At 41.1% G+C, this 27,467-nt stretch overlaps 1 protein-coding gene across 3 annotated transcripts in view; it reads right to left on the bottom strand.

Annotated features, from left to right (window-relative positions):
• The window catches only part of SUSD4 (sushi domain containing 4), a 199,141-nt gene that overhangs the window by 49,897 nt on the left and 121,777 nt on the right, over positions 1 to 27,467 (bottom strand). For 2 of the 3 annotated variants that reach the window (XM_053607512.1, XM_053607511.1), the window contains exon 4: positions 1,412 to 1,585. The exons of the other annotated variant lie outside the window; for it this stretch is intronic. In XM_053607512.1, the coding sequence (XP_053463487.1) occupies positions 1,412 to 1,585 (174 nt within the window). The remainder of the gene's footprint in view (positions 1 to 1,411; positions 1,586 to 27,467) is intronic. 3 annotated transcript variants of the gene reach the window in all.

Genomic DNA, 27,467 nt, shown 5'->3' with positions numbered 1-27,467 from the left:
CCTGCACTGGTGTTTGAAGAGGCATACCTCTCCAGAGCAGCCAGCTTTGCTGTTATAGACCTAAAAAAGTTTGTCTTGACTGGGCTTTGAGTCAGGAATGGGGAATTGAGGAGTAAGTGTGTCCACATAGTGCAGTGGGAGAGGCCAAATCTGAATGCTGCAAAATGACACCTGAGAGGTATACCATAGCAGGGTATTTTTTTTTTTTTTAATTATTGGGAAAAAAAGAACTCTCAAATAAGCACAGTGTATTTAAGTCTCTCTCTCTTGCTCTCTCACTTTCTCTCACACACACAGAAAGACTAGGAGAGCAACAGCTTCCCTGGGAACCAGGAAGGCAGGACGTGCTAGATTCAGAGGTGATTGTTTTCGCCATTACTCTGATTGTGCCGGAGGACTAGAATGAATCAGCGGGTAATAAAGTTTGTTTGAATAAGTAGCCTGACCTCAGATCCAGCTGCTTATTTTTGTAGATAGTCTCTGAAAAGGTAAGTATATCACATCTCCTTTAAAAATGCAATGTAGAACACGCTAAGCCACACAGGCAGCTCCTGGGAAAGGCAGCCAGGATGACGGTCCAGCTGCCTCTGTCCTCCTACTTTGGAAGCCTTTGTTCCTTCAAGGGGTCATGACTCTGGCTCTCTTGTAAGGAAGTGATTTATTTCCAAAGATGGGGCACACAAAGTAATATGAGAATCTTCCAACCGTGATTTCCAAAATTCACATTCGTCTCAAGTTCAACAGGCTGGTGCTTTGCTCTCCTCCCTCAGACAAATTATGCATTAGCTTCTCGAGCATTTGGTCTAAGTCACATGTCAAAAAATAAAGTCAGAATTAATCTAAACTGGAGGGCTTATTTTCACAAACAGGGCCCTCTAAGTTGGCCCAGGCAAATGTAAAATGCATGTGAGGATAAATGTTCACTATGTGGTTTAGATAAATTTTGAATTTGATTATTTTCCTGCTCTTTATGCATTATAAAGGAGGATAATGTTATTAAGAGAAAATAGCCTCCATGAGACTGGCTTTAACTAAATCCTCACCACTACTGAAATAAGTATAAATGCCCTGTTATTTCCATTTAATACACAATAGTTCATCATTGTGTTCACAGCCGCATTACAAGTCTCCTACTTCTTAAACTGCTTTGATGTTTTAGAGCAAAGGAGACATCCACCATGCTAACTGGGGGTCTTGTGGTACTGAGCAAAGTGCAAGGAGTGACAACGCAGACTGAGAACGGGGATCTGGCAAGGACAGTAAAGACGCAGCTAGATCCATGTGGGGTAGAAAAATGGCTTTGTTTTCTTCCCACCATCTCTACCACTCCATCCGAGAAACATGCACATAGCCTACAACAAAGCCCAAGAGAAGAACAGCCCAGCTGATAACTGCAGCCTCCGCCTTGTACCTTGACAGAGGGGCAGATTATCCCACGTCCCATCATTGCGACATAATGAAACCAGGTTGTACAGGTCAGGATAATGGATCTTGAATCCTTCGTGACAAGTGATGATTAACTCATCTCCATGTCTATATGTCTTGTTATGAATCTCAGCATCTTCAATTTGAGGGATACGGCAATCTGTAATTTTGTAAAAGGTATACATTATTTTTGGAATTTAAAACAGTTGTGGCTAACAGCTTCCCAAGAAAGCTTTTACTTTGGACCAGGTCACAACATACACAGCAACCTGATAAACAGTACCTTATTTGTCACTAGGCTCAGGTGCCAAAAACAAGCAGCAGAGCCTGCTTCACGGAATAACAGGGAGAGGGGGCTCAGAGAGAGGAGGTGTGCTCCTTCCAATCACAGAAGGAACTTCACTTCCTGATTGTTAACCTTCACACCATGCAGTTGGTCCTACAAACAAGTTTGGAAATAAGTGAGGAAAGACAAGTACTGGTTACCCACTTTGCTGTGTTTGGGACAGTTGGTAACACAATGCACCCCTGGTACCCACAGCCGTCCACTCATGCTCTGAGCTTGATGAAAAAAATGCTTCTCCTGTCCACCCTCTCTATTCTTAAAAAGATAATAAACAGAGCAGTGTATACTACTGCAATGTCACAAAGGCTCTGAGCAAATCGCTGCCTCCGAAAAAGAGCAGAATGCTTGTGTACCAGGGAAAGGCATCAAGGCTGCAGGCAGGAGAAGGAGGAAAAAGGAGCCCAGGCAGCAAAACGGCAGAAAGCTAAATAATCCACTTCTAACTGTATCTGCTTCCAATTTACTGTCCAGGCCACTCTGCTCCTTGCTGTGGAAGTGAGATCCTGCTCCTCGGCCCTCCCACCCTAACAACTGTCCAGCTGATCCCATCTGGCGTCCATCCCCATGGACACTCCTGTTTAATGTATCAGGTTTTACATGCATATACGCTTTTTAGTATGACCTACAGATAGGTTATATTCTAAATGTATTGGTTCTTAATTTTTGGGAAAAAGGCAAAATCTAAGAATAGCACTTTGTCAACAACCATAGAAACTTCCTTCTTCTCAATGCTTTAAAAGATGATAGATAGGTATCTCCTCCAATTCCCCAAATTGTAATGAATCCATAATATGGCTGGAGTAGTATTAACAGGGATCCTGACCTTTTACTTGCTTTGAGCTTCAAACTGTTGGTTCTGAGGCCCTGGGAACCCTGATGCAGGTGGCAGGGACAGGAAGGAGCCTCTGAGTGGCTCTGGTGGCTGGGGAATTTGGTGGCTTGAAAAAGGGCACATCTGAGATGGAGCAGGATGGCGGCCGAGTAACAGCTTCCCTGCAACTGGGCACGGTGAATCTGGGGAGATAAGAATCCAGGCATCTGTGGCTGCTGGGATCTGCCTATAATCATCACTTTGAGGATACAGGGAGCCAGCAAGGGACTTCTGGACCCCAAGAGAAGGACAAAAACAGTGGAAAACTGGCAAGTGGTTGTATGTGTTCAATCGACCTAATCCCGCCGGCACTGTAAGACCAAGCAGCAGTGAGACTGCAAACCGGAAAGGACTTACCTGTCAACTGTTTTAGTGTTTTTGGACTTGGCACTCAGTTGAACTGCCTTGGGGAGAGCTTGAGCAGGAGTGCGGAGAACTTTAGGTATTGTCTAGGGCCCCAGACGGAGCCACTAAGCTGGGCCGCAGGGAGCCATTGTGAGAGAACTGCCCCGGCAAGCTCCGCCCTGAGGGTCACAGAGCAAGGATCGGGCAGGAGCTAGTAATCTAGTGACTGAGCAGCCTAAAGGTGCAGACTGAGCTGCCTTACACCCTTAATCCTCAGGGGCAGAGTGAGACTGGTTTTGGCACACTGGAGCCTCGGGCTATTGCCCTGGGTAGAGTGCCGTGGCATGACAGCTCATAGCAACCTCAAACTCCTGGGCTTGGTACAGCCGAGACTTCCATAAGAGCTGCACCTTGACCCCCGACCTGTGACCCATGCCTGCTGGGCTTCCGCATGCCCTGACCAATAACTGCAGGAGTCGCGCAACCCCAGATACTGCCTCCTGTATACTCCCTGCCTCCACACTGGCCCACTCGTCTGGCCAGGGATACTAGTAGTCACGTGCCCTCTGGAGCCCTCCCTCCCTCTGCGCAGAGCCCTTCTCCTGGCCAGAGACTGCAGGAGCTTTGGACAACTGTGCCAAAGTCACTGAGCGCCAAGCACTGCCAGAACCATGCACACCACCTCCTGCCCTGTTGCTGGATCTGGGTGTGTCACATGCCGGAGCTGCTTCCACAACCAGAACTCCCTAGCTGGGTCAGCCCCCAAGGAACGACACAGGGTCACTCCCTACAAAGATCCAGCAACAATAGAGTGATCCCATTAGGGTCTAATCTTGGAGAGACACCTCCCCAACTCTGAGGACGGCCAGAGGCAACAGTGAAAAACAATCATGAGGTGAAATCAACAGAAAAACTCTGGCAATATGAATAATCAGAGTGGATCAACTCCAACAAGGATCAATGGGGCAGACACAGCACAAGTTCCCATCCACACACAAATAGCTGAGATATAACAAATCGAATTCAGAATCTGGATAGCAAATAAGATCAAATTAGAATTCAAGCAGTAACACAAAAGATATCTCAAGAATTCAACGAATTCAAAGAAAAAATGACCAAAGATTTTGACACATTGAGACAAGAAGTTACAGCCCTCAAAAATCTGAGAAACAAAGTAGAATCCCCCAGTAACAGAATGGAACAAGGAGAAGAAAGGATTTCTGACATTGAAGACAAAGCTTTCGAATGCTCCCTAACTCTCAAAGAGGAAGAGAAATGGAGGGCAAAAACAGATCACTCTCTTAGAGAGTTCTGGGATAATTTGAAGAAAAATAATATTCATCTTATAGGAATCCCCGAAAGCGACAAAGTGGCTTCACAAGGCACAGAGTCTCTTCTCCATGAGATTATGAAGGAGAACTTTCCAGACATGCCAAGAGATTCTAAAATTCAGATAGAAGACACTTTCAGAACTCCAGCACCACTCAAACCAAATAAGACATTCCCCCAGAGACATCATAATCAATTTCACTAAAGTTAATATAAAGGAGAAAATTCTGAAAGCTGCCAGACAAAAGAAAACCATTACCTACAAGGTGAAGAACATTAGAATAACTGCAGATCTCTCCACTAAAACCTTTCAAGCTAGAAGAGGATGGTCATCGACTTTTAATCTCCTAAAACAAAGTAACTTTCAACACAGGATCCTGTACCCAGCTAAACTGAGTTTCATTTATGATGGAGAAATTAAATACTTCAATGACATGCACATGTTGAAGAAATTTGCCATAACTAAACCAGCTCTCCAGGACATTCTTAGACCTATCCTCCTTAAAGACCAGCGTAATCCTCCACCACAACAGTAAACCCGCGCAGAAAATTTTGATCAAATTCCAATTTCCACAGTTGCAAAAGGATTGAAAATTTCCACCAGACTCTCGAAAGGCTTATCAATATTCTCAATTAATGTGAATGGTTTAAACTGTCCTGTAAAGAGGCACAGGTTGGCTCACTGGATACAAAAACTCAAGCCAGATATCTGCTGCATACAAGAATCGCATCTCACATTAAAAGACAAATATAGACTAAAGGTGAAGGGATGGTCATCTATATTCCAGGCAAATGGAAAGCAGAAAAAAGCAGGAGTTGCAATCCTGTTCACAGACACAATAGCTTTAAATCAATCAAAATAAGGAAGGATAAGGATGGACACTTCATTTTTGTTAAATGTAATACTCAATATGATGAGATCTCAATTATTAACATTTATGCACCCAACCAGAACGCACCTCAATTTATAAGAGAAACTCTAACAGACCTGAGCAACTCGATTTCCTCCACTTCCATAGTAGTTGGAGATTTTAACACCCCTTTAGTAGTGCTGGATAGATCCTCCAAAAAGAAACTAAGCAAAGAAATTTTAGATATAAACTAAACCATTCAACATCTGGACTTAACAGACATCTACAGAACATTTCATCCCAACAAAACAATACACATTCTTTTCATCAGCCCATGGAACATACTCCAAAATTAACCACATCCTAGGCCACAAATCTAACCTCAGAAAATTTAAAAAAATAGAAATTATTCCTTGCACCTTCTCAGACCATCATGGGATAAAAGTTGAACTCAATAATAACAGGAACCTGCATACCCATACAAAAACATGGTTGTTTAGCTTCCATGCTAAACAACCTTATGCTGAAGGATAGGTGGGTTATAGATGAGATTAAGAAGGAAATCACCAAATTTTTGGAACAAAACAACAATCAAGACACAAATTACCAGAACCTCTGGGATACTGCAAAGGCAGTCCTAAGAGGGAAATTTATAGCACTGCAAGCCTTCCTCAACAAAACGGAAAGAGAGGAAGTTAATAATTTAATGGGACATCTCAAGCAACTGGAGGAGGAAGAACACTCCAACCCCAAACCCAGCAGAAGAAAAGAAATAACCAAAATCAGAGCAGAACTAAATGAAATTGAAAATAAAAGAATTATAAAACAGATCAATAAATTCAAAAGTTGGTTTTTTGAAAAGATCAATAAAATAGATAAACCTTTGGCCAACCTAACCAGGAAAAAAAGAGTAAAATCTCTAATTTCATCAATCAGAAATGGTAACGAAGAAATAACAACAGACCCCTCAGAAATTCAAAAAATCCTTTACTACAAGAAACTCTACTCTCCGAAATATGAAAATCTGAAAGAAATCGACCAATACCTGGAAGTACGCCACCTACCAAGACATAGCCAGAATGAAGAGGAAATATTGAAGAGGCCTATATCAAGTTCTGAAATAGCATCAACTATACAAAATCTCCCTAAAAAGAAAACCCCAGGACCACATGTCTTTACGTCAGAATTCTACCAAATCTTTAAAGAAGAACTAGTACCTATACTACTAAACCTCTTCCAAAATATAGAAAAAGAAGGAATATTACCCAACACAGTCTACAAAGCAAACATCACCTTGATCCCCAAACCAGGGAAAGACCCAACAAGAAAAGAAAATTATACACCAATATCACTAATGAATATTGATGCAAAAATACTCAATAAGATCCTAACAAACAGAATCCAACAACACATCAAAAAAATTATACACCACAACCAAGTGGGATTTATCCCAGCGTCTCAAGGCTGGTTCAATATACGTAAATCTATAAATGTAATTCAGCACATAAACAAACTAAAAAATAAGGATCATATAATTCTTTCGTTTGATGCCGAAAAGCTTTTCATAATATCCAGTATCCCTTCATGATCAGAACACTTAAGAAAATTGGTATAGAAGGGACATTTCTTAAACTAATAGAGGCCATCTACAGCAAACCCACAGCCAATATTGTATTGAATGGAGTTAAATTGAAATCATTTCCACTTAGATCAGGAACCAGGCAAGGTTGCCCATTGTTTCCATTGCTCTTTAACATTATAATGGAAGTTTTAGCCATTGCAATTAGGGAAGAAAAGGCGATCAAAGGTATCCACATAGGGTCAGAAGAGATCAAACTTTCATTCTTTGCGATGACATGATTGTATATCTGGAAAACACTAGGGATTCTACTACAAAACTTTTAGAAGTGATCAAGGAATACAGCAATGTCTCAGGCTACAAAATCAACACCCATAAATCTGTAGCCTTTATATATACCAACAATAACCAAGCCGAAAAAACAGTCAAGGACTCTATTCCTTTCACAGTAGTGCCAAAGACGATGAAATATTTGGGAGTATACCTAACAAAGGACGTGAAAGATCTCTACAAAGAGAACTATGAAACTTTAAGAGAAGAAATAGCTGAAGATGTTAACAAATGGAAAAACATACCATTCTCAAGGCTGGGAAGAATCAACATTGTTAAAATATCTATACTACCCAAAGCAATATATAATTTTAATGCAATTCCTATTAAAGCTCCATTGTCATATTTTAAAGATCTTGAAAAAATAATACTTCATTTTATATGGAATCAGAAAACACCTCAAATAGCCAAAACATTACTCAGCAATAAACACAAAGCAGGAGGAATCACGCTACCAGACCTGAGACTGTACTATAAATCGATAGTGATCAAAACAGCATAGTACTGGCACAAAAACAGAGAGATAGATGTCTGGAACAGAATAGAGAACCAAGAGATGACTCCAGCTACTTACCATTATTTCATCTTTGACAAGCCAATTAAAAACATTCAGTGGGGAAAAGATTTTCTTTTTCTTTTTTCTTTTTTTTTTTTTTTTGTGGTTTTTGGCCAGGGCTGGGTTTGAATCCTCCACCTCCGGCATATGGGACCGGCGGGAAAAAGATTTTCTATTTAACAAATGGTGCTGGGTAAACTGGCTGTTGATCTGTAAAAGGTTGAAACTGGACCCACATCTTTCACCATTAACTAAGATAGACTCTCACTGGATAAAAGATTTAAAGTTAAGACATGAAACTATAACAATACTTAAAGAAAGTGCAGGGAAAACTCTTGAAGGAATCAACCTGGGTGAATATTTTATGAGGAGGACTCCCCAGGCAATTGAAGCAGTACCAAAAATACACTACTGGGACCTGATCAAACCAAAAAGCTTCTGCACAGCCAAGAACATAGTAAGTAAAGCAAGCAGACAGCCCTCAGAATGGGAGAAAATATTTGCAGTTTATACCTCCGATAAAGGTCTAATAACCAGAATCCACAGAGAGCTCAAACGTATTAGCAAGAAAAGAATAGGTGACCCCATCTCAGGGTGGGCAAGGGACTTGAAGAGAAACTTCTCTAAAGAAGACAGACACATGATCTACAAACACATGAAAGAAAGCTCATCATCCTTATTCATCAGAGAAATGCAAATCAAAACTACTTTCAGATATCACCTAACCCCAGTAAGAGTAGCCCACATAACAAAATCACAAAACCAGAGATGTTGGTGTGGATGGGGAGAAAAGGGCACACTTCTACACTGCTGGTGGGAATGCACACTAATACGTTCCTTCTGGAAGGATGTTTGGAGAATACTTAGAGACATAAAAATAGACCTGCCATTTGATCCTACAATTCTTTTACTAGGTTTATACCCAGAAGACCAAAATCACAATATAACAAAGACATCTGTACCAGAATGTTTATTGCAGCCCAATTCATAATTGCTAAGTCATGGAAGAAGCCCAGGTGCCCATCAACCCATGAATGGACTAGCAAATTGTGGTACATGTATACCATGGAATATTATGCAGCCTTAAAGAAAGATGGAGACTTTACCTCTTTCATGTTTACATGGATGGAGCTGGAACATATTCTTCTTAGCAATGTATCTCAGGAATGGAAGAAAAAGTATCCAATGTACTCAGGTCTACTATGAAGGTAAATTATAGCTTTCACATGAAGGCTGTAACCCAAGTATAGCACAAGACTATGGGGAAAGGGCCAAGGAAGAGGAAGGGAGGGGGGAGGTTATGGTGGAGGGAGGGTAAAAAAAAATAAATAAATAAAGTACTTCGTAAATTAAAAAAAAAAAAAAGAAAGAAAAAGAAAAAGGGCACATCCCTGGAACAAGAAAGGGTGGGGCTAGGTTTACTGGGGAATCTGACCTAACAGATTCCAGAAAAAGATGATGGGAAAGACCTGGGCAGCCAGGGATTTCCCTGTTAGAGAAGGGGAGGGAAAGGCCGGTAGCTGCTCATTGCCTGCATGAGGGATCAGAAGTCAAATGTTTGCTGCCTTGTTTGCCGCCTTTGTCATTACCACTAGCTTGAGAACAGGGACTGTGTCACTGCTCACTACCTCTGACATTCCTTCTGTGCTTCCAGACCTGTGTACACACCTAGCAAGGAGGAAGTGCTGAGGGGAGCCCTCTGACCCTCTGCCTGAGGACACTGCCAGGAGACAGCCCGTGGGAGCCTGGCTAATGCATCCAGCATAGCCCCATGGCTCAGCCCTCCCCAGGGGACACTTATCACTTATCAGGCCTTCCCTTTGCCCACATATCTCAACAGAGAGAGTCTTGGCTGAAGAACTGTTTTCTGGTTTTGATTTTCTCTTTTATATTTGTAAAGAGATGCAGGCTGTGAAATGGGGTTTTCTATCTTTTTGTGTTTAACCAATAGTTTTCTTGCTAGAAGTAAGAATTCTCTTCAAGTCAATCCTGATCCCAGAATCACAGGAGTCACAAGATAAATGGCCACCTTCTGCATTGTCCTGCTGCCTTCTTCTTAATGGAAAATGTAAATTATATTTTTTCAATGGTACTATATAGAAATTACAGCAAATGAAAACACATTTATCAAGGCATCCATCTGTAAAATTTTGGCTGTGAATAGGTCCGGTGGCAGCAATTTATATGTCTAAACAACTGGTTTCATGACTGAATTAAAACTTATTCAAGAATTAACCAGTATACTCAGAGAGTAGAGTAAAGAATAGAAATGTGCACTTGGATATTATGGATGTGTGGACACGGGCAAGCCGGTTACATAAATAGAACCATCCAAGCCTGGTTTCCAAGGGTGATTTCTCAGCATAATGGTATTTAATGGAGAATGCTCTGAAGTTAGAAATCCAAGTTTCCACAGGAGTTTCCATTATAAGAGTACATGACACAGGGTTCGAAGCAAATTCACAGCCTCCAAAATTCCTGTAATTATGTGCCCTGCTCAAACAGTCACCATGGGCAGTGACACAGGGCCAATTTACTATGTGAGAGGAGCCACATATCAACTGGAGAGTAAGAAATTAGAGTTCAAATCCCACCAGGGTGGAGAGGTCAGGAGAGGCTGTACCCAACGAGTAACGACAAAACTAACATAGACTAGTGCTAACAAAAAGCTGAACCTTAACAGAAGAAATATCACCCAGAGCCTCTCTGATATTTCATCTACAATGCCTGGCATCTAATCCTCCCCAATGGGGAGGCAGAAAAAAAAAATAAATAAATGTGTACTTTTTATTCATTCTAAAGTTTCAAATAGAAATACAATTTTCTATTGCATAAATTCATCCAGTCAACAGAACTTTTAAAAGCTACTTCAAATATATCATTACCAAGGTCTATTAAAAATATTTATCAATATTTGATTCTGTCGTGTAGAGTTCAGTTAACAATCAGAACTTAAATGCACAAGGCATAAACAGACACTTTCAGGATGTAACTTGAGGAACATCAAAGGCATCTATACTGGAAATCATTTTTTCTCACCACTGCTGTCATTCTCATGCCTCTAGTAACAGTAGGGATTCAATATAGCGAATAAATAAAAGAAGGGGTTAAAGATCCTAAGGCAATATTACCTATGTATACCTAAGCACAAATTTAATTGTTAGAGTAGTTAGCAGAGAGCAGAGTCCTAGGGGATGGAGCAGAATAGTAATAGCAAAAGAATTTTTTCAAGAATATGTACCATACGTTGGATTTAATTTTCTTTAAAAGTTAGTTATATATGAAAATAAATCTTATTCCTTAAATACACCAACTTTTGACATTGATATTCCTCCAAAACTGTTCCCAGAAACATGAACACATGTAAAGCACTCAGAGACTCACAATCCATATAACGTTAATATAGTAAAGGCACTGAAGCTCTTATCATAAAGAATTCTACCTATTTTGTTCAAACAGGCCCTTATAAAGCTTATTTATTCATCAAGCTGTTAATTCATCTATTCAGTGAATTACTGAGCACTTACTCACTGTAGGCTCAGGATGGTCTAGGTGTTGTGGATAGAGAGAAAGCCAAGAATCTTAGAGTGCTTGCATGGAGACTGCTAATAGACGAATTAGCTGGTGCTGGAAAATAGCAGTCAATGCTTACTGCTATGATGAACACTTAACAAGGTAAACAATAAGGACTGACTTGGGGACTCATTAAATTTGGGTAGACCAGAAATGGGCCTCTGAGGAGATGACATTTCTTAGGCTGAGACCAGAATGGTAAGAAGGACCTGGGAGAAGAACATTTCAGGCCGTAGAAACAGCTAGTGCAAAGGCCAGGGAAGACCTTAGGGTCCTTAAAAACACCAAAGAAGATATGTGTATTTGGAATATAGTGACCAAGAGGGGAATGAAAGGGCTAGATCATGTAGGGCCTTGCAGGTGAGGGCAGGAAATTGGGGTTTTATGTGAGTGGGATGGGGAATTACTGGAGTTTGTTAAGCATGGGCCATGACATGATCTGATTTATATCCTCATATGTATAGTGAAGGATTGACCTTGGCCAAAGACAGGTTTGTCATTTTCCCTCAGGTCCCAAAAGGTAACCTTTAGGCTCTGCGATGTCCTGCCTGAGATGAGTGCCTCAGTTTGCCTAGAGGCTCTGGACCATGTCAGATAGCCTCCAGGATAGCCTCTGCCAACGGTATCACTTAGGCTGGAGACCTTGGGCCATGCAATATCATCTCAACTTCTGGAGGGAGAGGACACTAAGGTCAGACAAACAGTGTTAACCACGCCTGCATGACTAAGCTCCGGTAAAATCTCTAGACACCAAAACGTGGTGAGTTTTCCTGGTTGTCAGTACTTTGTGTGTATTATCATGTCATATGTTGCTGCTGGGAAAAAGAGGCACTGTCCAGATAGATCGCTGGGACAGGATGCCTGGAAGCTCATGCCTGGTGACTCCTGACCCTGTCCTATGCACCTCTTCCTTTGGCTGATTTTAATCTATGTCCTCTCATTGTAATGAAAATTAACCATAAGTAGAATAGCTTCTCTGAGTCTGTGAGTCCTTCTAGTGATTTATGAAATCTGAGGTGGCCTCAGGGACTTTGTAACATAGAATGCTTTTTTCACTTAATATACATAAACACTCCTCAGAAGTATGTTCCATACCAATGCTGTTCTACTCTTCTGCTGAAGAACTGTCATTCCAATACAACTCAGAGAACCCTGTCCCAACCATTACAGTTTACTCAGGATTAGGCTGAATAGAACCAACTGAGGTAAACGATGTCCTCAACATAAACAATCAACTGGCCGGGCACAGTGGCTCATGCCAGTAAGCCTAGCACTCTGGGAGGCCAAGGTGGGTGGATCACCTGAGCTCAGGAGTTCAAGACCAGCCTGAGCAAGAGCAAGAGTTTTCTCTACTAAAAAATAAAAGTTAGCCAGGCAGTGTGGTAGGTGCCTGTAATTCCACCTACTCAGGAGGCTGAGGCAAGAGGATTGTTCAAGTCCAAGAGTTTGAGTTTGCTGTGAGCTATGATGCCACAGCACTCTACCCAGGGTGACAACATGAGATTGTATCTCAAAAGAACAACCCCCCCCAACAATAAACAATCAATATAAGGCAGAGAAAAAGAGGGGTTAAGAGTTAGTGCTGCTGAGGAAAGAGGGTGCTTCATAGAATAACAAGCACCATCATGTGGGGTAGTTTAGCTTTGGGGATAGGCCTAGTCCAAGCTGTTTCTTTCTTATTTAAAGGGTATTGAAACCTGAAGAGGCATCGGATCAGGACACAAGACCATGTGGCCCTGAGCTGAATGTTAATTAGGCCTTGGCTTAAAGCCACTGGTCAAAGTAACTACAATAAGCATGCTTCTTGTACTTAGTGTCTTTCCGTGACTGATCGATTGGAATATTTTATTTACTTGTGGTTGACAAAAGCAATATTTTATTTACTTGTGGTTGACAAAAGTAGTATCTTTGTTTTGTTATTTAAAGCATTTATTTTTATATTTCAAACTTGGGCAGTAACTCTTTGTGGGTCCTTGGCTATCCACTTGGAAGGACTAGGACTGCTACACATTTATCTAAGCACCTATGGAGCATTCACAAAAACTGGCCATCTCTGGGCCACAAAGAGAGTCTTAATGAATTTTGAAAGACTGAAATTATAAAGCATGTGTTCTGGCCACAGTGAAATTAAATAAATAGTTAGAAAATCCTAATATATTTGGCGATATATTAAGAGTAGAGTATAAATGTCTAAACAATTAAATACATGAGATGAAGGCTATATTAACCAGTTTGATGTAAACATTCCAAATTGTATATAAAATCAGCCCATTGTACCGCATAAATGCAGTAATGCACACAGTTATGATCTAATAAAAAAGATAGTTAGAAAATCTCCATATGCTTGGGAACTGAGTAATGCTTTGCTAAGTAACCCATGGGTCAAAAGAGAAATAACAATAAAAACAGAAAATACTTTGAACTGAATAACAATGAAAATAATATATTTTGAAATGTATGTTATGCTATGGCTATAAATTTCCCTCTAAGCATAAAAGGATTTATTAGAAAGAGAGAAATATCTAAAAATCAAGATCTTGTTGTTATTTAGGTTAAGTTTACTAACCACACTGTTTAAATTTTTCGGATCCTTATTATTTAGTTTTTGTGTTTGTTCTATAAATTACTGAGAGACAAGTATTGAAAGCTCTCACTATGTGGATTTGTTTTTAAAGTTGTATTAATTTTTGCTTTTTGTATTTTGAGGTATATTATTAAATGTGCACAAATTTGCAATTATTATTAAGCATCTAAATCAAGAATTCTTCCAGAAAGTTAGAAAAAGGACAGGCAATTAACTCCAAAGAAAATATAAGAAAATAAATAGTAAAGACAAGAGTGAGCATTAATGAAATAGAAAAGAAAAATAGATAAGAGAGAATGAAAAACCCAAAAGTTGGTTCTTTGAAATAGATAACATTAATAAATCACTGGTGAAACTGATCAAGAAAAAAGGGACACAGCACACATAACCAGGTAAGAATAACAAAGGGACACCATTACAAATCCTGTATTTTAAAAAGTAAGAATAAGTTAAAAAAATTATATTCAAAACCTAGAAAATACAGATGGAGTCAAATTCCTAAAGCAAACAAAAAATCAAACTGTACAAATTACCAAAACTTATACAAGTGGAAGCAGAAAATAATTATACTCCTACAAAATATTAAATATATGGACTTTAAAACTAAAAGCCTTCCCACAAAAACAACATGAGGCCTAGGGGGCTTCCTCATGAATTCCACTGAATATTTAAGGAAGAAATAACATCAGCCTCATACAAACCCCTTCAGAGTTTTCAGAATTCCCTCAGTGCTTTACTCTGAAGAACTACACCAAATTGTTTTATGAGTACAGCAAACCTTGATTGTAAAGCCTGGCAAGAACATTATAAAGAATTAAAAAAAAAAAAGAAGGCCAAAATCTATCTTACCAACATAGCTGTAAAACTCAAAAATAAGATATTTACAAACATAATCCAGCAATAAATAAAAAGACAATACATCGCAAGTAAGTTGGGTTTATTTTAAGAATGCTGGGTTGGTTTAACACTTGGCAATCAATAACTGTGACTACGGTAAGAGAATAAATACAAAAATTATTTGAATAGACATGAAAAACCACTTAATAAACTCAACATATATTCATGATATTAAAAAAAAGATTCTTAACAAATTAGGCATCCAGAAAATACTCTTAAAAATCTATAGGGGAGGAGACAAGATGGCGGACTGAAGCCAGCTTTCAACAAAGGCTCCCGTCCAGAAGGAGAGTTAAGGGACAGGAATTTAGTAAGTATCCTGGTGGACTTGAGCCTCACCAAGAGAGAAGGCTGAAGAACGCACATCAACACCGCTGAGGCAAGTTGTGATCACAAGGACGCAAACAAAAGGTACAAAATCCACCACGAAGCGGACGGGAGTCCCCCTCCCCCATGAGACCGGCTCTAGAGCCCCACAATTTAACAAGCGGGCAAAAATTAAAGGCCCTCCCACTACACTCCACGGGAGAGACCTTCTAAAAACTGGACCTACCTCCCCTACTGGGGTGCCGTGGCGTTCTCCTGCCGGACATAGGGCTGAATAAAACTTTGGGAATCCTCTGCCGGCAACCCTGAATCCCCGGCGCTCCCCTCCCGCCCACTGAGGTCTGGAGGCCTGTCCCCCAGGACTTCGGATCCTTGGGTGATTTCTCAAGGGGAGTGGACAGTCCCCTTGAGTGCGACTGGTCAGCATTGACTCTGAGGCGCGCCGAGTGAGGAGAGGGCACCGGGCTGAGGGGGAGTCACGCCTCGCGGCACTGCCCTGCGGTGCAGTGCACCAACCCTCCCCGGGCATACGGGGCCCAAGACTGAATCAGACTCTGGCCTCCCCGCTGAGAGCTGAGAACCCCTACTCTCACTCGGGGTCTGAGGGCCTATCCCCCAGGACTTCGGATCCTTGGGTGATTTCTCAAGGGGAGTGGACAGTCCCCGAGTTGCGACTGGTCAGCATTGACTCTGAGGCGCGCGAGTGAGGAGAGGGCACCGGGCTGAGGGGGAGTCACGCCTCGCGGCACTTCCCTGCAGTGCAGTGCAGCAACCCTCCCCAGGCATACGGGGCCCAAGACTGAATCAGACTCTGGCCTCCCCGCTGAGAGCTGAGAACCCCTACTCTCACTCGGGGTCCGAGGGCCTATCCCCCAGGAGTTCGGCTCCTTGGGTGATTTCTCAAGAGGAGTGGACAGTCCCCTTGAGTGCGACTGGTCAGGATTGACTCTGAGGCGCGCCGAGTGAGGAGAGGGCACCGGGCTGAGGGGGAGTCACGCCTCGCGGCACTTCCCTGCGGTGCAGTGCAGCAACCCTCCCCGGGCATACGGGGCCCAAGACTGAATCAGACTCTGGCCTCCCCGCTGAGAGCTGAGAACCCCTACTCTCACTCGGGGTCTGAGGGCCTATCCCCCAGGAGTTCGGCTCCTTGGGTGATTTCTCGAGGGGAGTGCACAGTGCCTGAGCTGCGTCAGGTCAGCGCTGACTCTGGGACACGTGAGCGAGGAGAGGGCACTCTGCTGAGGGGAAATCAAGCCTTGGCGGCACTTCCCTGCGGTGCAGTGCAGGAGCCCTCCCCGGACCGTAGTATTGCGTGAAACTGAATGAAACTCTAGCTTCCCCCCGCCCCACTCCCAATCGGGGTCTGGGGGCCCATCCCCCAAGAGTTCTGATTCTTGGGGGATCTCTTAAGGGGTGTGGACCAAGCACAAACTGCGGCCGCTCAGTGCTGACTCTGGGGCGCGGGACAGAGGAGAAAAGGGTCGCCTGAGTGCCCACACCAGAGCAGCAATTCCCTGGAGGTAGATCAACAGCCGTTTTTTCTTTAACGGCAGAACGCTCACTTCTGGATATTCTGAGGCCACACCCCCTGTCTCCCTGGGCAACCAGAGGAGGCCACCGGTGACACGGCTCACAAACCCGGAAGCCTCCAGGGCGGGCCGACCCAGAGAGGTGTTCAGACGCAATTCTCCAGCACCAAAGACGTTTGAACTCAAAACAGCCCGTCTCCTGTAGGCGACGACAGGAACAGAGACAGAACCTCACAAAGTTGTCTGTTCTGTTCTGTTCTGTTAGCAGCATGCATCAGGGACGGGGCTAAGCCTGAGTGAACACCTCCTTCCCATCACCTGCATCAAACACTCAAAGATGTCAGGCCCCATCTCCTCCTGCTAGATAGCGGCAGTCTGCGGGGGCCTGGCAGACTTCCTTGCGATTCAGGCAGGTGCAAACCCCTGGAGTGTCTGTTCACTGCAGGCATCTGGGTTAGCCATCTGCAGAGATACCAGTGACTGGGTCCGACGGAGGGGCAAAGTGGGGAAGGAGACGTCAACCTTCCCAGACTGCTCTGTTTGCTGGGTGGCTCCTCCTGACTCCACGCTGCACTGGGGTGAGCCGTGTCAGAGGAGTCACCAGGCCCCTGTGATCCAGTTCCCAGAAACCTCTTGAACCCTTCCACCCGAGACAAGTGCCGATTGAGACAGTTGATTTGGACCTTTTGAACTGGGCTAATAGACTGAGGACTCTTCAGGCGGTGCCCTGGGTGTGCGATTGTAGGAAGGTTTGATTCTCCTTTTCCAACTGGGGCCAGAGGTGGGCAGGCGGGGTGACTTAATTGCTGATTTCTCCACACAGCTGAGACTTCAAGCCAGAGTAGAAGTTGCAATAGGATCGAACAGAAACCAGCTGAAAACAAGACAGAACCACTTTGCTCCACCACACCAGACAGGGCCCCAGTTTCTCAGACTACAACAATGTACGGGCCCTCGATAAAACCCCAGGGGAAAATCCAAAGGGAGTAAACCATGGGGCGGAATCAGCGGAAAAACTCTGGTAACATGAATAACCAGAATAGATCAACCCCCCCAAGAAAAGATACGGCAGATGTGATTGAAGATCCCATTCATAAACAACTGGCTGAGATGTCAGAAGTCAAATTCAGAATTTGGTTTGCAGACAAGATTAATAAAATGGAATTAGGAATTCGAGGAGAAATTCAAAAATTGTCTCAAGAATTTAACGAATTTAAAGACAAAACCACCAAAGACTTAGACACACTGAAACAAGAACTTACAGCCCTCAAAGATATGAAAAATACAGTAGAATCCCTCAGTAACAGAATGGAGCAAGCAGAAGAAAGGATTTCTGACATTGAAGATAAAGTCTTCGAACGCTCCCAATCTCTCAAAGAGGAAGAGAAATGGAGAGCAAAAACGGATCACTCACTCGGAGAGCTCTCAGATAATTCGAAAAAAAACAACATAAGGGTTGTAGGAATTTCGGAGAATGATGAAGTAGCTGCCAAGGACACAGAGGCCCTTCTACATGAAATTATGAAAGAAAATTTTCCAGACATGCCTAGAGAATCTGAAATTCAGATAGCAGACAGCTTCAGAACCCCAGCACGATTCAACACCAATAAGCCATCTCCCAGACATATCATAATTAGCTTCACTAAAGTTAACATGAAAGAGAAGATTCTCAAAGCAGCCCGGCGAAAGAAAACTATAACGTACAAAGGTAAGAATATTAGAATAACTGCAGATCTCTCTGCTGAAACTTTTCAAGCAAGAAGAGGCTGGTCATCAACTTTTAATCTCCTAAAGCAAAAAAACTTTCAACCCAGGATCTTGTATCCAGCTAAACTGAGTTTCATCTATGATGGAGAAATTAAATACTTCAATGACATTCATATGTTGAAAAAATTTGCCATAAGTAAACCAGCTCTTCAGGATGTTCTCAGACCTATCCTCCACAATGACCAACCCAATCCTATACGACAAAAGTAAACTCACTCAGAATCTTCGGATCAAACTCCAACTTCCACACTGGCGAAAGGATTAAAAATGTCCACTGGACCTTTGAAAAACTCGATACCCAAAATTCCACCAGACTTATCAATACTCTCCATCAATGTGAATGGCTTAAACTGTCCTCTAAAGAGGCATAGGTTAGCTGACTGGATACAAAAACTCAAGCCAGATATTTGTTGCATACAAGAGTCACATCTCAACTTAAAAGACAAATACAGACTCAGGGTGAAAGGATGGTCATCCATATATCAGGCAAATGGTAATCAGAAAAAAGCAGGTGTTGCAATTTTATTTGCAGATACAGTAGGCTTTAAACCATCAAAAGTAAGGAAGGACAAGAATGGTCACTTCATATTTGTTAAGGGTAATACTCAATATGACGAGATCTCAATTATTAATATCTATGCACCCAACCAGAATGCACCTCAATTTATAAGAGAAACTCTAACAGACATGAGTAACTTGATTTCCTCCAGCTCCATAATCGTTGGAGATTTCAACACTCCCTTGGCAGTGTTGGATCGATCCTCCAGAAAGAAGCTGAGCAAAGAAATCTTAGATTTAAACCTAACCATCCAATATTTAGATTTAGCAGACATCTACAGAACATTTCATCCCAACAAAACTGAATACACATTCTTCTCATCAGCCCACGGAACTTACTCCAAAATTGATCACATTTTAGGTCACAAGTCTAACCTCAGTAAATTTAAAGGAATAGAAATTATTCCATGCATCTTCTCGGACCATCATGGAATAAAACTTGAATTGAGTAACAACAGGAATCTGCATACCCATACAAAAACATGGAAGTTAAATAACCTTATGCTGAATGATAGCTGGGTCAGAGATGAGATTAAGAAAGAAATCACCAATTTTTTGGAACAAAATGACAATGAAGACACAAACTATCAGAACCTCTGGGACACTGCAAAGGCAGTTCTAAGAGGGAAATTTATAGCACTGCAAGCCTTCCTCAAGAGAACGGAAAGAGAGGAAGTTAACAACTTAATGGGACATCTCACGCAACTGGAAAAGGAAGAACATTCCAACCCCAAACCCAGTAGAAGAAAAGAAATAACCAAAATTAGAGCAGAATTAAATGAAATTGAAAACAAAAGAATAATACAACAGATCAATAAATCAAAAAGCTGGTTTTTTGAAAAGGTCAATAAAATAGATAAACCTCTGGCCAACCTAATCAGGAAAAAAAGAATAAAATCTCTAATATCATCAATCAGAAACAACAAAGACGAAATAACCACAGACTCATCAGAAATCCAAAAAATCCTTAATGAATATTACAAGAAACTTTATTCTCAGAAATATGAAAATCTGAAGGAAATAGACCAATACTTGGAAGCACGCCACCTTCCAAGACTTAACCAGAATCAAGTGGAAATGTTGAACAGACCCATATCAAGTTCAGAAATAGCATCAACTATACAAAACCTCCCTAAAAAGAAAAGCCCGGGACCAGATGGTTTCACGTCAGAATTCTACCAAACCTTTAAAGAGGAATTAGTACCTATATTACTCAACCTGTTCCAAAATGTAGAAAAAGAAGGAAGACTACCCAACACGTTCTATGAAGCAAACATCACCCTGATCCCCAAACCAGGAAAAGACCCAACAAGAAAAGAAAATTATAGACCAATATCACTAATGAATATAGATGCAAAAATATTCAACAAGATCCTAACAAACAGAATCCAACAACACATCAAACAAATTATACATCATGACCAAGTTGGTTTTATCCCAGGGTCTCAAGGCTGGTTCAATATACGTAAATCTATAAATGTAATTCAGCACATAAACAAATTAAAAAACAAAGACCATATGATTCTCTCAATTGATGCAGAAAAAGCTTTTGATAATATCCAGCATCCCTTCATGATCAGAACACTCAAGAAAATTGGTCTAGAAGGGACTTTTCTTAAACTGATAGAGGCTATCTACAGCAAACCCACAGCCAATATCATATTGAATGGAGTTAAATTGGAATCATTTCCACTCAGATCAGGAACCAGACAAGGCTGCCCACTGTCTCCATTGCTTTTCAACATTGTAATGGAAGTTTTAGCCACCGCAATTAGGGAAGAAAAGGCGATCAAGGGTATCCATATAGGGTCAGAAGAGATCAAACTCTCGCTCTTCGCAGATGATATGATTGTGTATCTGGAAAACACTAGGGACTCTACTACAAAACTCCTAGAAGTGATCAAGGAATACAGCAGCGTCTCAGGTTACAAAATCAACATTCATAAATCGGTAGCCTTTATATACACCAACAACAGTCAAATTGAAAAAGCAGTTAAGGACTCTATCCCATTCACAGTAGTGCCAAAGAAGATGAAATATTTGGGAATTTACCTAACAAAAGACGTGAAAGATCTCTATAAAGAGAACTATGAAACTCTAAGAAAAGAAATAGCTGAAAATGTTAACAAATGGAAAAACATACCATGCTCATGGCTAGGAAGAATCAACATTATCAAAATGTCCATACTACCCAAAGCAATATATAATTTCAACGCACTCCCTATTAAAGCTCCACTGTCATATTTTAAAGATCTTGAAAAAACATTACTTCGTTTTATATGGAATCAGAAAAAACCTCGAATAGCCAAGACATTACTCAGAAATAAAAACAAAACAGGAGGAATCACACTACCAGACCTCAGACTTTACTACAAATCGATAGTGATCAAAACAGCATGGTATTGGCACAAAAACAGAGAAGTAGATATCTGGAACAGAATAGAGAACCAAGAGATGAATCCAGCTACTTACCGCTATTTGATTTTTGACAAGCCAATTAAAAACATTCAGTGGGGAAAAGATTCCCTATTTAACAAATGGTGCTGGGTGAACTGGCTGGCAACCTGCAGAAGACTGAAATTGGACCCACACCTTTCACCATTAACTAAGATAGACTCTCATTGGATTAAAGATTTAAACTTAAGACATGAAACTATAAAAATACTAGAGGAGAATGCAGGGAAAACCCTTGAAGAAATTGGTCTGGGTGAGTATTTCATGAGGAGAACCCCCCGGGCAATTGAAGCAGCTTCAAAAATACACTACTGGGACTTGATCAAACTAAAAAGCTTCTGCACAGCTAAGAACACAGTAAGCAGAGCAAGCAGACAGCCCTCAGAATGGGAGAAGATATTTGCAGGGTATAACTCTGACAAAGGTTTAATAACCAGAATCCACAGAGAACTCAAACGCATCAGCAAGAAAAAAACAAGGGATCCCATCGCAGGCTGGGCAAGGGATTTGAAGAGAAACTTCTCTGAAGAAGACAGGCGCAAGGCCTTCAGACATATGAAAAAATGCTCATCATCTTTAATCATCAGAGAAATGCAAATCAAAACTACTTTGAGATATCATCTAACTCCAATGAGACTAGCCTATATCACAAAATCTCAAGACCAGAGATGCTGGCGTGGATGCGGAGAAAAGGGAACACTTCTGCACTGCTGGTGGGAATGCAAATTAATACATTCCTTTTGGAAAGATATATGGAGAACACTCAGAGATCTAAAAATAGATCTGCCATTCAATCCTGTAATTCCTCTGCTGGGCATATACCCAGAAGACCAAAAATCACAACATAACAAAGATATTTGTACCAGAATGTTTATTGCAGCCCAAGTCATAATAGCTAAGTCATGGAAAAAGCCCAAGTGTCCATCGATCCACGAATGGATTAATAAATTGTGGTATATGTATACCATGGAATACTATGCAGCCTTAAAGAAAGATGGAGACTTTACCTCTTTCATGTTTACATGGATGGAGCTGGAACATATTCTTCTTAGTAAAGTATCCCAAGAATGGAAGAAAAAATACCCAATGTACACAGCCCTACTATGAAACTAATTTGGGACTCTCACATGAAAGCTATAACCCAGCTACAACTTAACAATAGGGGGAAGTGGGAAAGGGGGGGGTGGGGTAGAGGGAGGGGAATCGGTGGGATCACACCGTGGCATATTATAGGGGTATTTGCGAAACTTGGTAAATGTAGAATGTAAATGTTTTGGCACAGTAACTGAGATAACGCCGGAAAGGCTATGTTAACCACTGTGATAAAAATGTGTCAAATGGTTTATGAAGTGAGTGTATGATGCCCCATAATCATATCATTGTATACAGTTATGATTTAATGAAAAAATTAAAAAAAAAATCTATAGCAAAAATATTGAAAGCATTCCATTTCAGATTGGGAAGAAGACAATGGTGCTCACTCTTTCCACTTGTATTCAGCCTTGTACTGGAGTTCTTTACCAGAACAAAAATGTAACAGAAGGAAATACAAGTTATATAGATCAGGAAGATACAAAAATATTATTACTCACACAAGGCATGACTGTATATATGGTAAAACCCAAAAGAATTTAAACAGTAAAATGAATGAGTTTAGTATGTATGAATTTCTACATATCAGTTAAAAAACAAGAATCTGAAATATCTATCATCAATAATATCAAAATATTTGAGTTCCTGGGCATAAATCTAATATGTAAGAACCCTATAAGAAAACTATGAAACATTACTGAGAAAAACTGTACAAGATGTAAAAGGAGGAATATTCCCTGTTCCTTGATTTAAAAACTCAATATTATAAAAATACTATTTTTCCCAAAATGTAATTATAAATTCAATACAATCATATTAAAACTGTAAGTTTGTTCTGACAATTGACATACCAATTCTAAAACTTACATGGAAATTCAAGAGGCCAAAAAAAGGCAAGACAGTCTTGAAGAAAACTTGTCCCACCAGAATTCAAGACTAATTATAAAGCTATAGCAATTAAAATAGTGTAGTAACCTTCCAAAGATAGACAAACAGACCTATGGACCACTACAGAGTCCTGAAACAGATCCACTCTGGAACAGTGGGGGAAAAGCAGTCATTCTAATACTTGGCACTGGATTATATCATATGCACAAGGCAAGCCCAGGTGGATTACAGGTCTAAATGTGAAAGTCACAATAGTGACAATTATGCTGGGTACAGTGGCTGGTGCCTATAAATCCAGCTGCTCAGGAGGCTGAGGAGGGAGATCACTTGAGCCCAGGAATCCAGGAGCTACAGTGAGCTATGATCAGGCCACTGCACTCCAGCCTGGGTGATGGAGCTAGACTGTCTGTAAAAACAAAAAATAAGTAAAAATAGTGGAAAATAGTGATGTAATGAAAATATTATATAGGAGAATATCTTTGTGACATCAGAGTAGGAAAACATTTCTTACAGAAGACAAATAAAGCATTTGACTACATTAAAATTAAGATCTTCTGTTCACCAAAAGACGCTGATGTTCAGAGTGAAAACGTAAACTACAGTACAGAAGATATTTGCAGAATCTGTCACCACCAAAGGATTTGTGTCCCATATATATAAAAACTCCTAAAAATCAGTAAGGAAAAGACAGCGAATAGATAAATGGGTGAGTGAGTTAAACAGGCACTTCGCAAGAGAGAATAACAAACTGGCATAAAAACCACATAGAAACGTCTTCAGCCTCACTATTCACCAGGGCAATGTACATTAAAAACAGGAAATAGCACTACATACCTACCAGATGCCTAAAATATTGGTAATACCCAGTGTTGGTAAGAATATTCTGCTGATGGGAATGTAAACTGGTGCAGCCACTTTGGAAAATTAGCAGACCTATGAATAAGGAACATATGCAGAAGAAAACTTGCTCCACCAGAATTCAAGAAATTTCCTGCAAATGTTAGCAATCTTTCCCAAATCAACTGGAGCCTCAGAGAGTGCTTAACAGAACTTTGGAGAATGAATGACTAAACTTATTGAGGTGGCAATGAAGTTCTCAACATTGTAAGACCTTAATTATTTGCCTATATCTCAGCAACTCCTTTACTCAATAGAAATGTGAGTGTATGTATACATATATAACACATACATACACCAAAAGATTGCTCAAACATGTTCATAACAGCACTATCTGTAATGGAAGACAAATGGAAAAAAAAACGCAAATTTCCATGAACATCAGAATGTTCAAAGTATGGTATATTCACATAATAGAGCACTATGCTTCAGTGAAAATGATCTAACTACAGCTATCAGCAATAATATGCATGGATTTCATCAACTAAAAGATGTCAGACATAAAATCACCTTTATTCTATAATTCCATGTACATAGACTCAAAAATAAGGCAAAAGCAAATTAAACTTGAAAGAGTACCATGATCTGGAACACATGCTCTGGGCTAAGTGATTACACAGGAAATGATCACTGGGACTCAGGAAAGACCTCACCTCTGAGAGTGACCCAGAGAAGGGGGCAACATCCTATTTCTTCACCTGGATAGTGGCGACATTAGTGTTGCTTTGTTCACTGGACAGGTAGGTTTTTGTACTTTTCTATGTGTTTTATTTCATAAAATTTTTAAAAGTTAAAACAACGGCAACAAAATTAATTCAGAAAGAACAAGGACATTTCCTGCAACTGTTAGCAATCTTTCTCGAATCAACTGGAGCCTCAGAGAATGCTTAACAGAACTTTGGAGAATGAATAACTAAACTTATTGGGGTGGCAATGAAGTTCTCAACATCATAAGACCTTAACTATTTGCCAGAAAATTATCAGAAGGCAACTTCCCCTCTTACTGTGGACCACACAGATTGCTGGAGAAGCTCGGTTCGGTTCAGAGTTTTGCCCTAGAAGTGCTGCTCTACCTGAAGTCTTGCTTTTCTCTTGATAAATACCACCTTAATTATTTCATTTTTGAAGAAACTTAGAAGTCTCTTTCCACCTTCTGAAAATAGCCCTCGTGTTCAACAACAAGGAGGTGAGAAAAAGCACTAAGTGGCCAGAGATGAACTCACAAGAAAAAATAACAGAAGGCATTTCAAATGTCCCTCCTCATGGGCTAATGACTTACAGATCTACTCCACAGACTGATGCTGAGCTTATGGAGCACCCCTGGTAAGTGTCTCAGTGAGTTTTCTGAGGCCCATCAACACTAGCATCTCCTGGAGGTGCTTGGTAAATTTAGATTCCCTGTGCATAAAAACCTCTTACCGCGGGGCCTGGAAATGTGCCCCACCCCACCCCCACCCCGTTTAATTGAGAGAGTCTTTCTCTGTTGCCTATTGGAGTGCAGTGGTATTATCACAGTTCACTGCAACCTCAAACTCCTGGGCTCAAACAAACCTCATCATACCTTAGTCTTTCCAAATAAGTGAGACTACAGGCATGTGCCACCACATCTGGCTAATTTTTCTACTTCTTTGCAGAGAAAGGGGTCTCGCTCTTGCTCTGGTTAGTCTTGAACTCCTGACATCAAGCAATCCTTGCACCTCAGCCTCCCAAAGTGCTAGAATTAGAGGCATGAGCCGCTGCAACCAGCCTGGAAATGTGTACTTTTAATGTGCCCGCCCCCACACCCCACCCTGCCCCAGGCAGCTACCATGAAGTCAAATGTAGAGAACCTCTGCCCAATGGGACAAAGGCCCATCTAGGTGACAGCATAGACTAAACACAGCCATCCAAATGCAAAGCCTGGCTCAGAATTTAACAATCCCCAGCCTATCCCTTAGCAGCTGTGTCAGAAAAATGTAATAAAGAATAGAATCTAATTTGAGCAGGCCTGGGCGGCTTCTCATGCTGAGGCCTCACACGCTTGCAGACCCAGTGTGGGGTTCTGAAGAGATCTGAATCAGAAATAGGACTCACAAGATGATGACTAGAGAGCCATGGTTAGCCCCAAACTGCTCAAGACTGGCATTAGCAAAGATGAACTGCATCTGCGATGGGTTTGGAGAAGCCCACATGGAGGTAGGCCTGCATTTTTAATAAGCAGCCAAACTAATTCTGGGTAGTTTCAGTTGTGAGCTGCTTTCAGGGGCATCTTCACAGTCAGCCTGGCATGCAAGGTTGCTAGCCATCATCTGATGACCTTTACACAGACCTCTGACAAGGTTCTGTACATGTGCATTATTGTTACTGTTGCTCTCCATTGCCTGATAATTCTGTGACTTAAAGTGCCTCCCTACCTCTGTAGGCCTGTAGAGAAAGGGTGAGGTCTCAGCACTCAGGTGACATGGAAGGCCAAGGAGGCTGCTGGTTCAAGAGTAACAGCTGCTACAATTTGGTCGTTCCCTCCACCCTCCCAGGGGCTTGGCTGTGCAGGCTTGCAAACTCTTGTCTGTGGGGGTCCAAGCTGTCATCTTACAAAGATGATAAGTGATCATTTCTGTCATTTTTCTTTGCTGGATCTGCCCTAGTCTGACCTGATCTTATTTCCTCTAGATTTCTTTTTTCAAGTCATGATCATATTTATGGTAAGGAAATCTTTTTAGAAATAAAAACTAACCTCACTCTTGAAGCCACAAGGGAATATAGGAAAGCAGTGACTTTTGTTTAACAGCAGCATAAATAAGAAATGACAGTGTTCCCGGGGACAGTAGACACCCCTCTGCTCTTTCCCTTCTTAGAAGATGGAAAATGAGAAAAGAATATTTTAGGAAAAAACATGCAAATACTTGCCCTTATGGGCATAGGCTGTTGTTTCTGATAATCCATATCTAAGGCAACAAAGAAATTTTAGATGACAGAGAAGAAAAGAATTCTAAATAAAACATTTTCAAAGCATTCCACTGTTTTGCTGAAGCCTCTGGAGCTGGGAGACAACTCACCTTAATATATGAGTTAAGTGTAAAAACAGAGCATAACTTCCCTGCTTTTGAAAAATGTCTGCACCCCACAGTTTCGATGTGAATAAAGGAGTTATCTGCCAACTTTACTGCCAGCTTGAGCTTATGAGTGAAGTTGAATCTTTTAATTAAAAATTTATAATGTAATAATACTTAAACTCACATTGCAACTTTTCCCCAGGAAGCTTGAAGAACCTACTTAACATCAAATTATTC

Source organism: Nycticebus coucang, chromosome 10 (assembly GCF_027406575.1).
Source record: "Nycticebus coucang isolate mNycCou1 chromosome 10, mNycCou1.pri, whole genome shotgun sequence".
Classification (NCBI taxonomy): Eukaryota; Metazoa; Chordata; class Mammalia; order Primates; family Lorisidae; genus Nycticebus; species Nycticebus coucang.
Note: the sequence above shows the minus strand (reverse complement) of the source record. Positions and strands in the feature narration are given on the sequence as shown.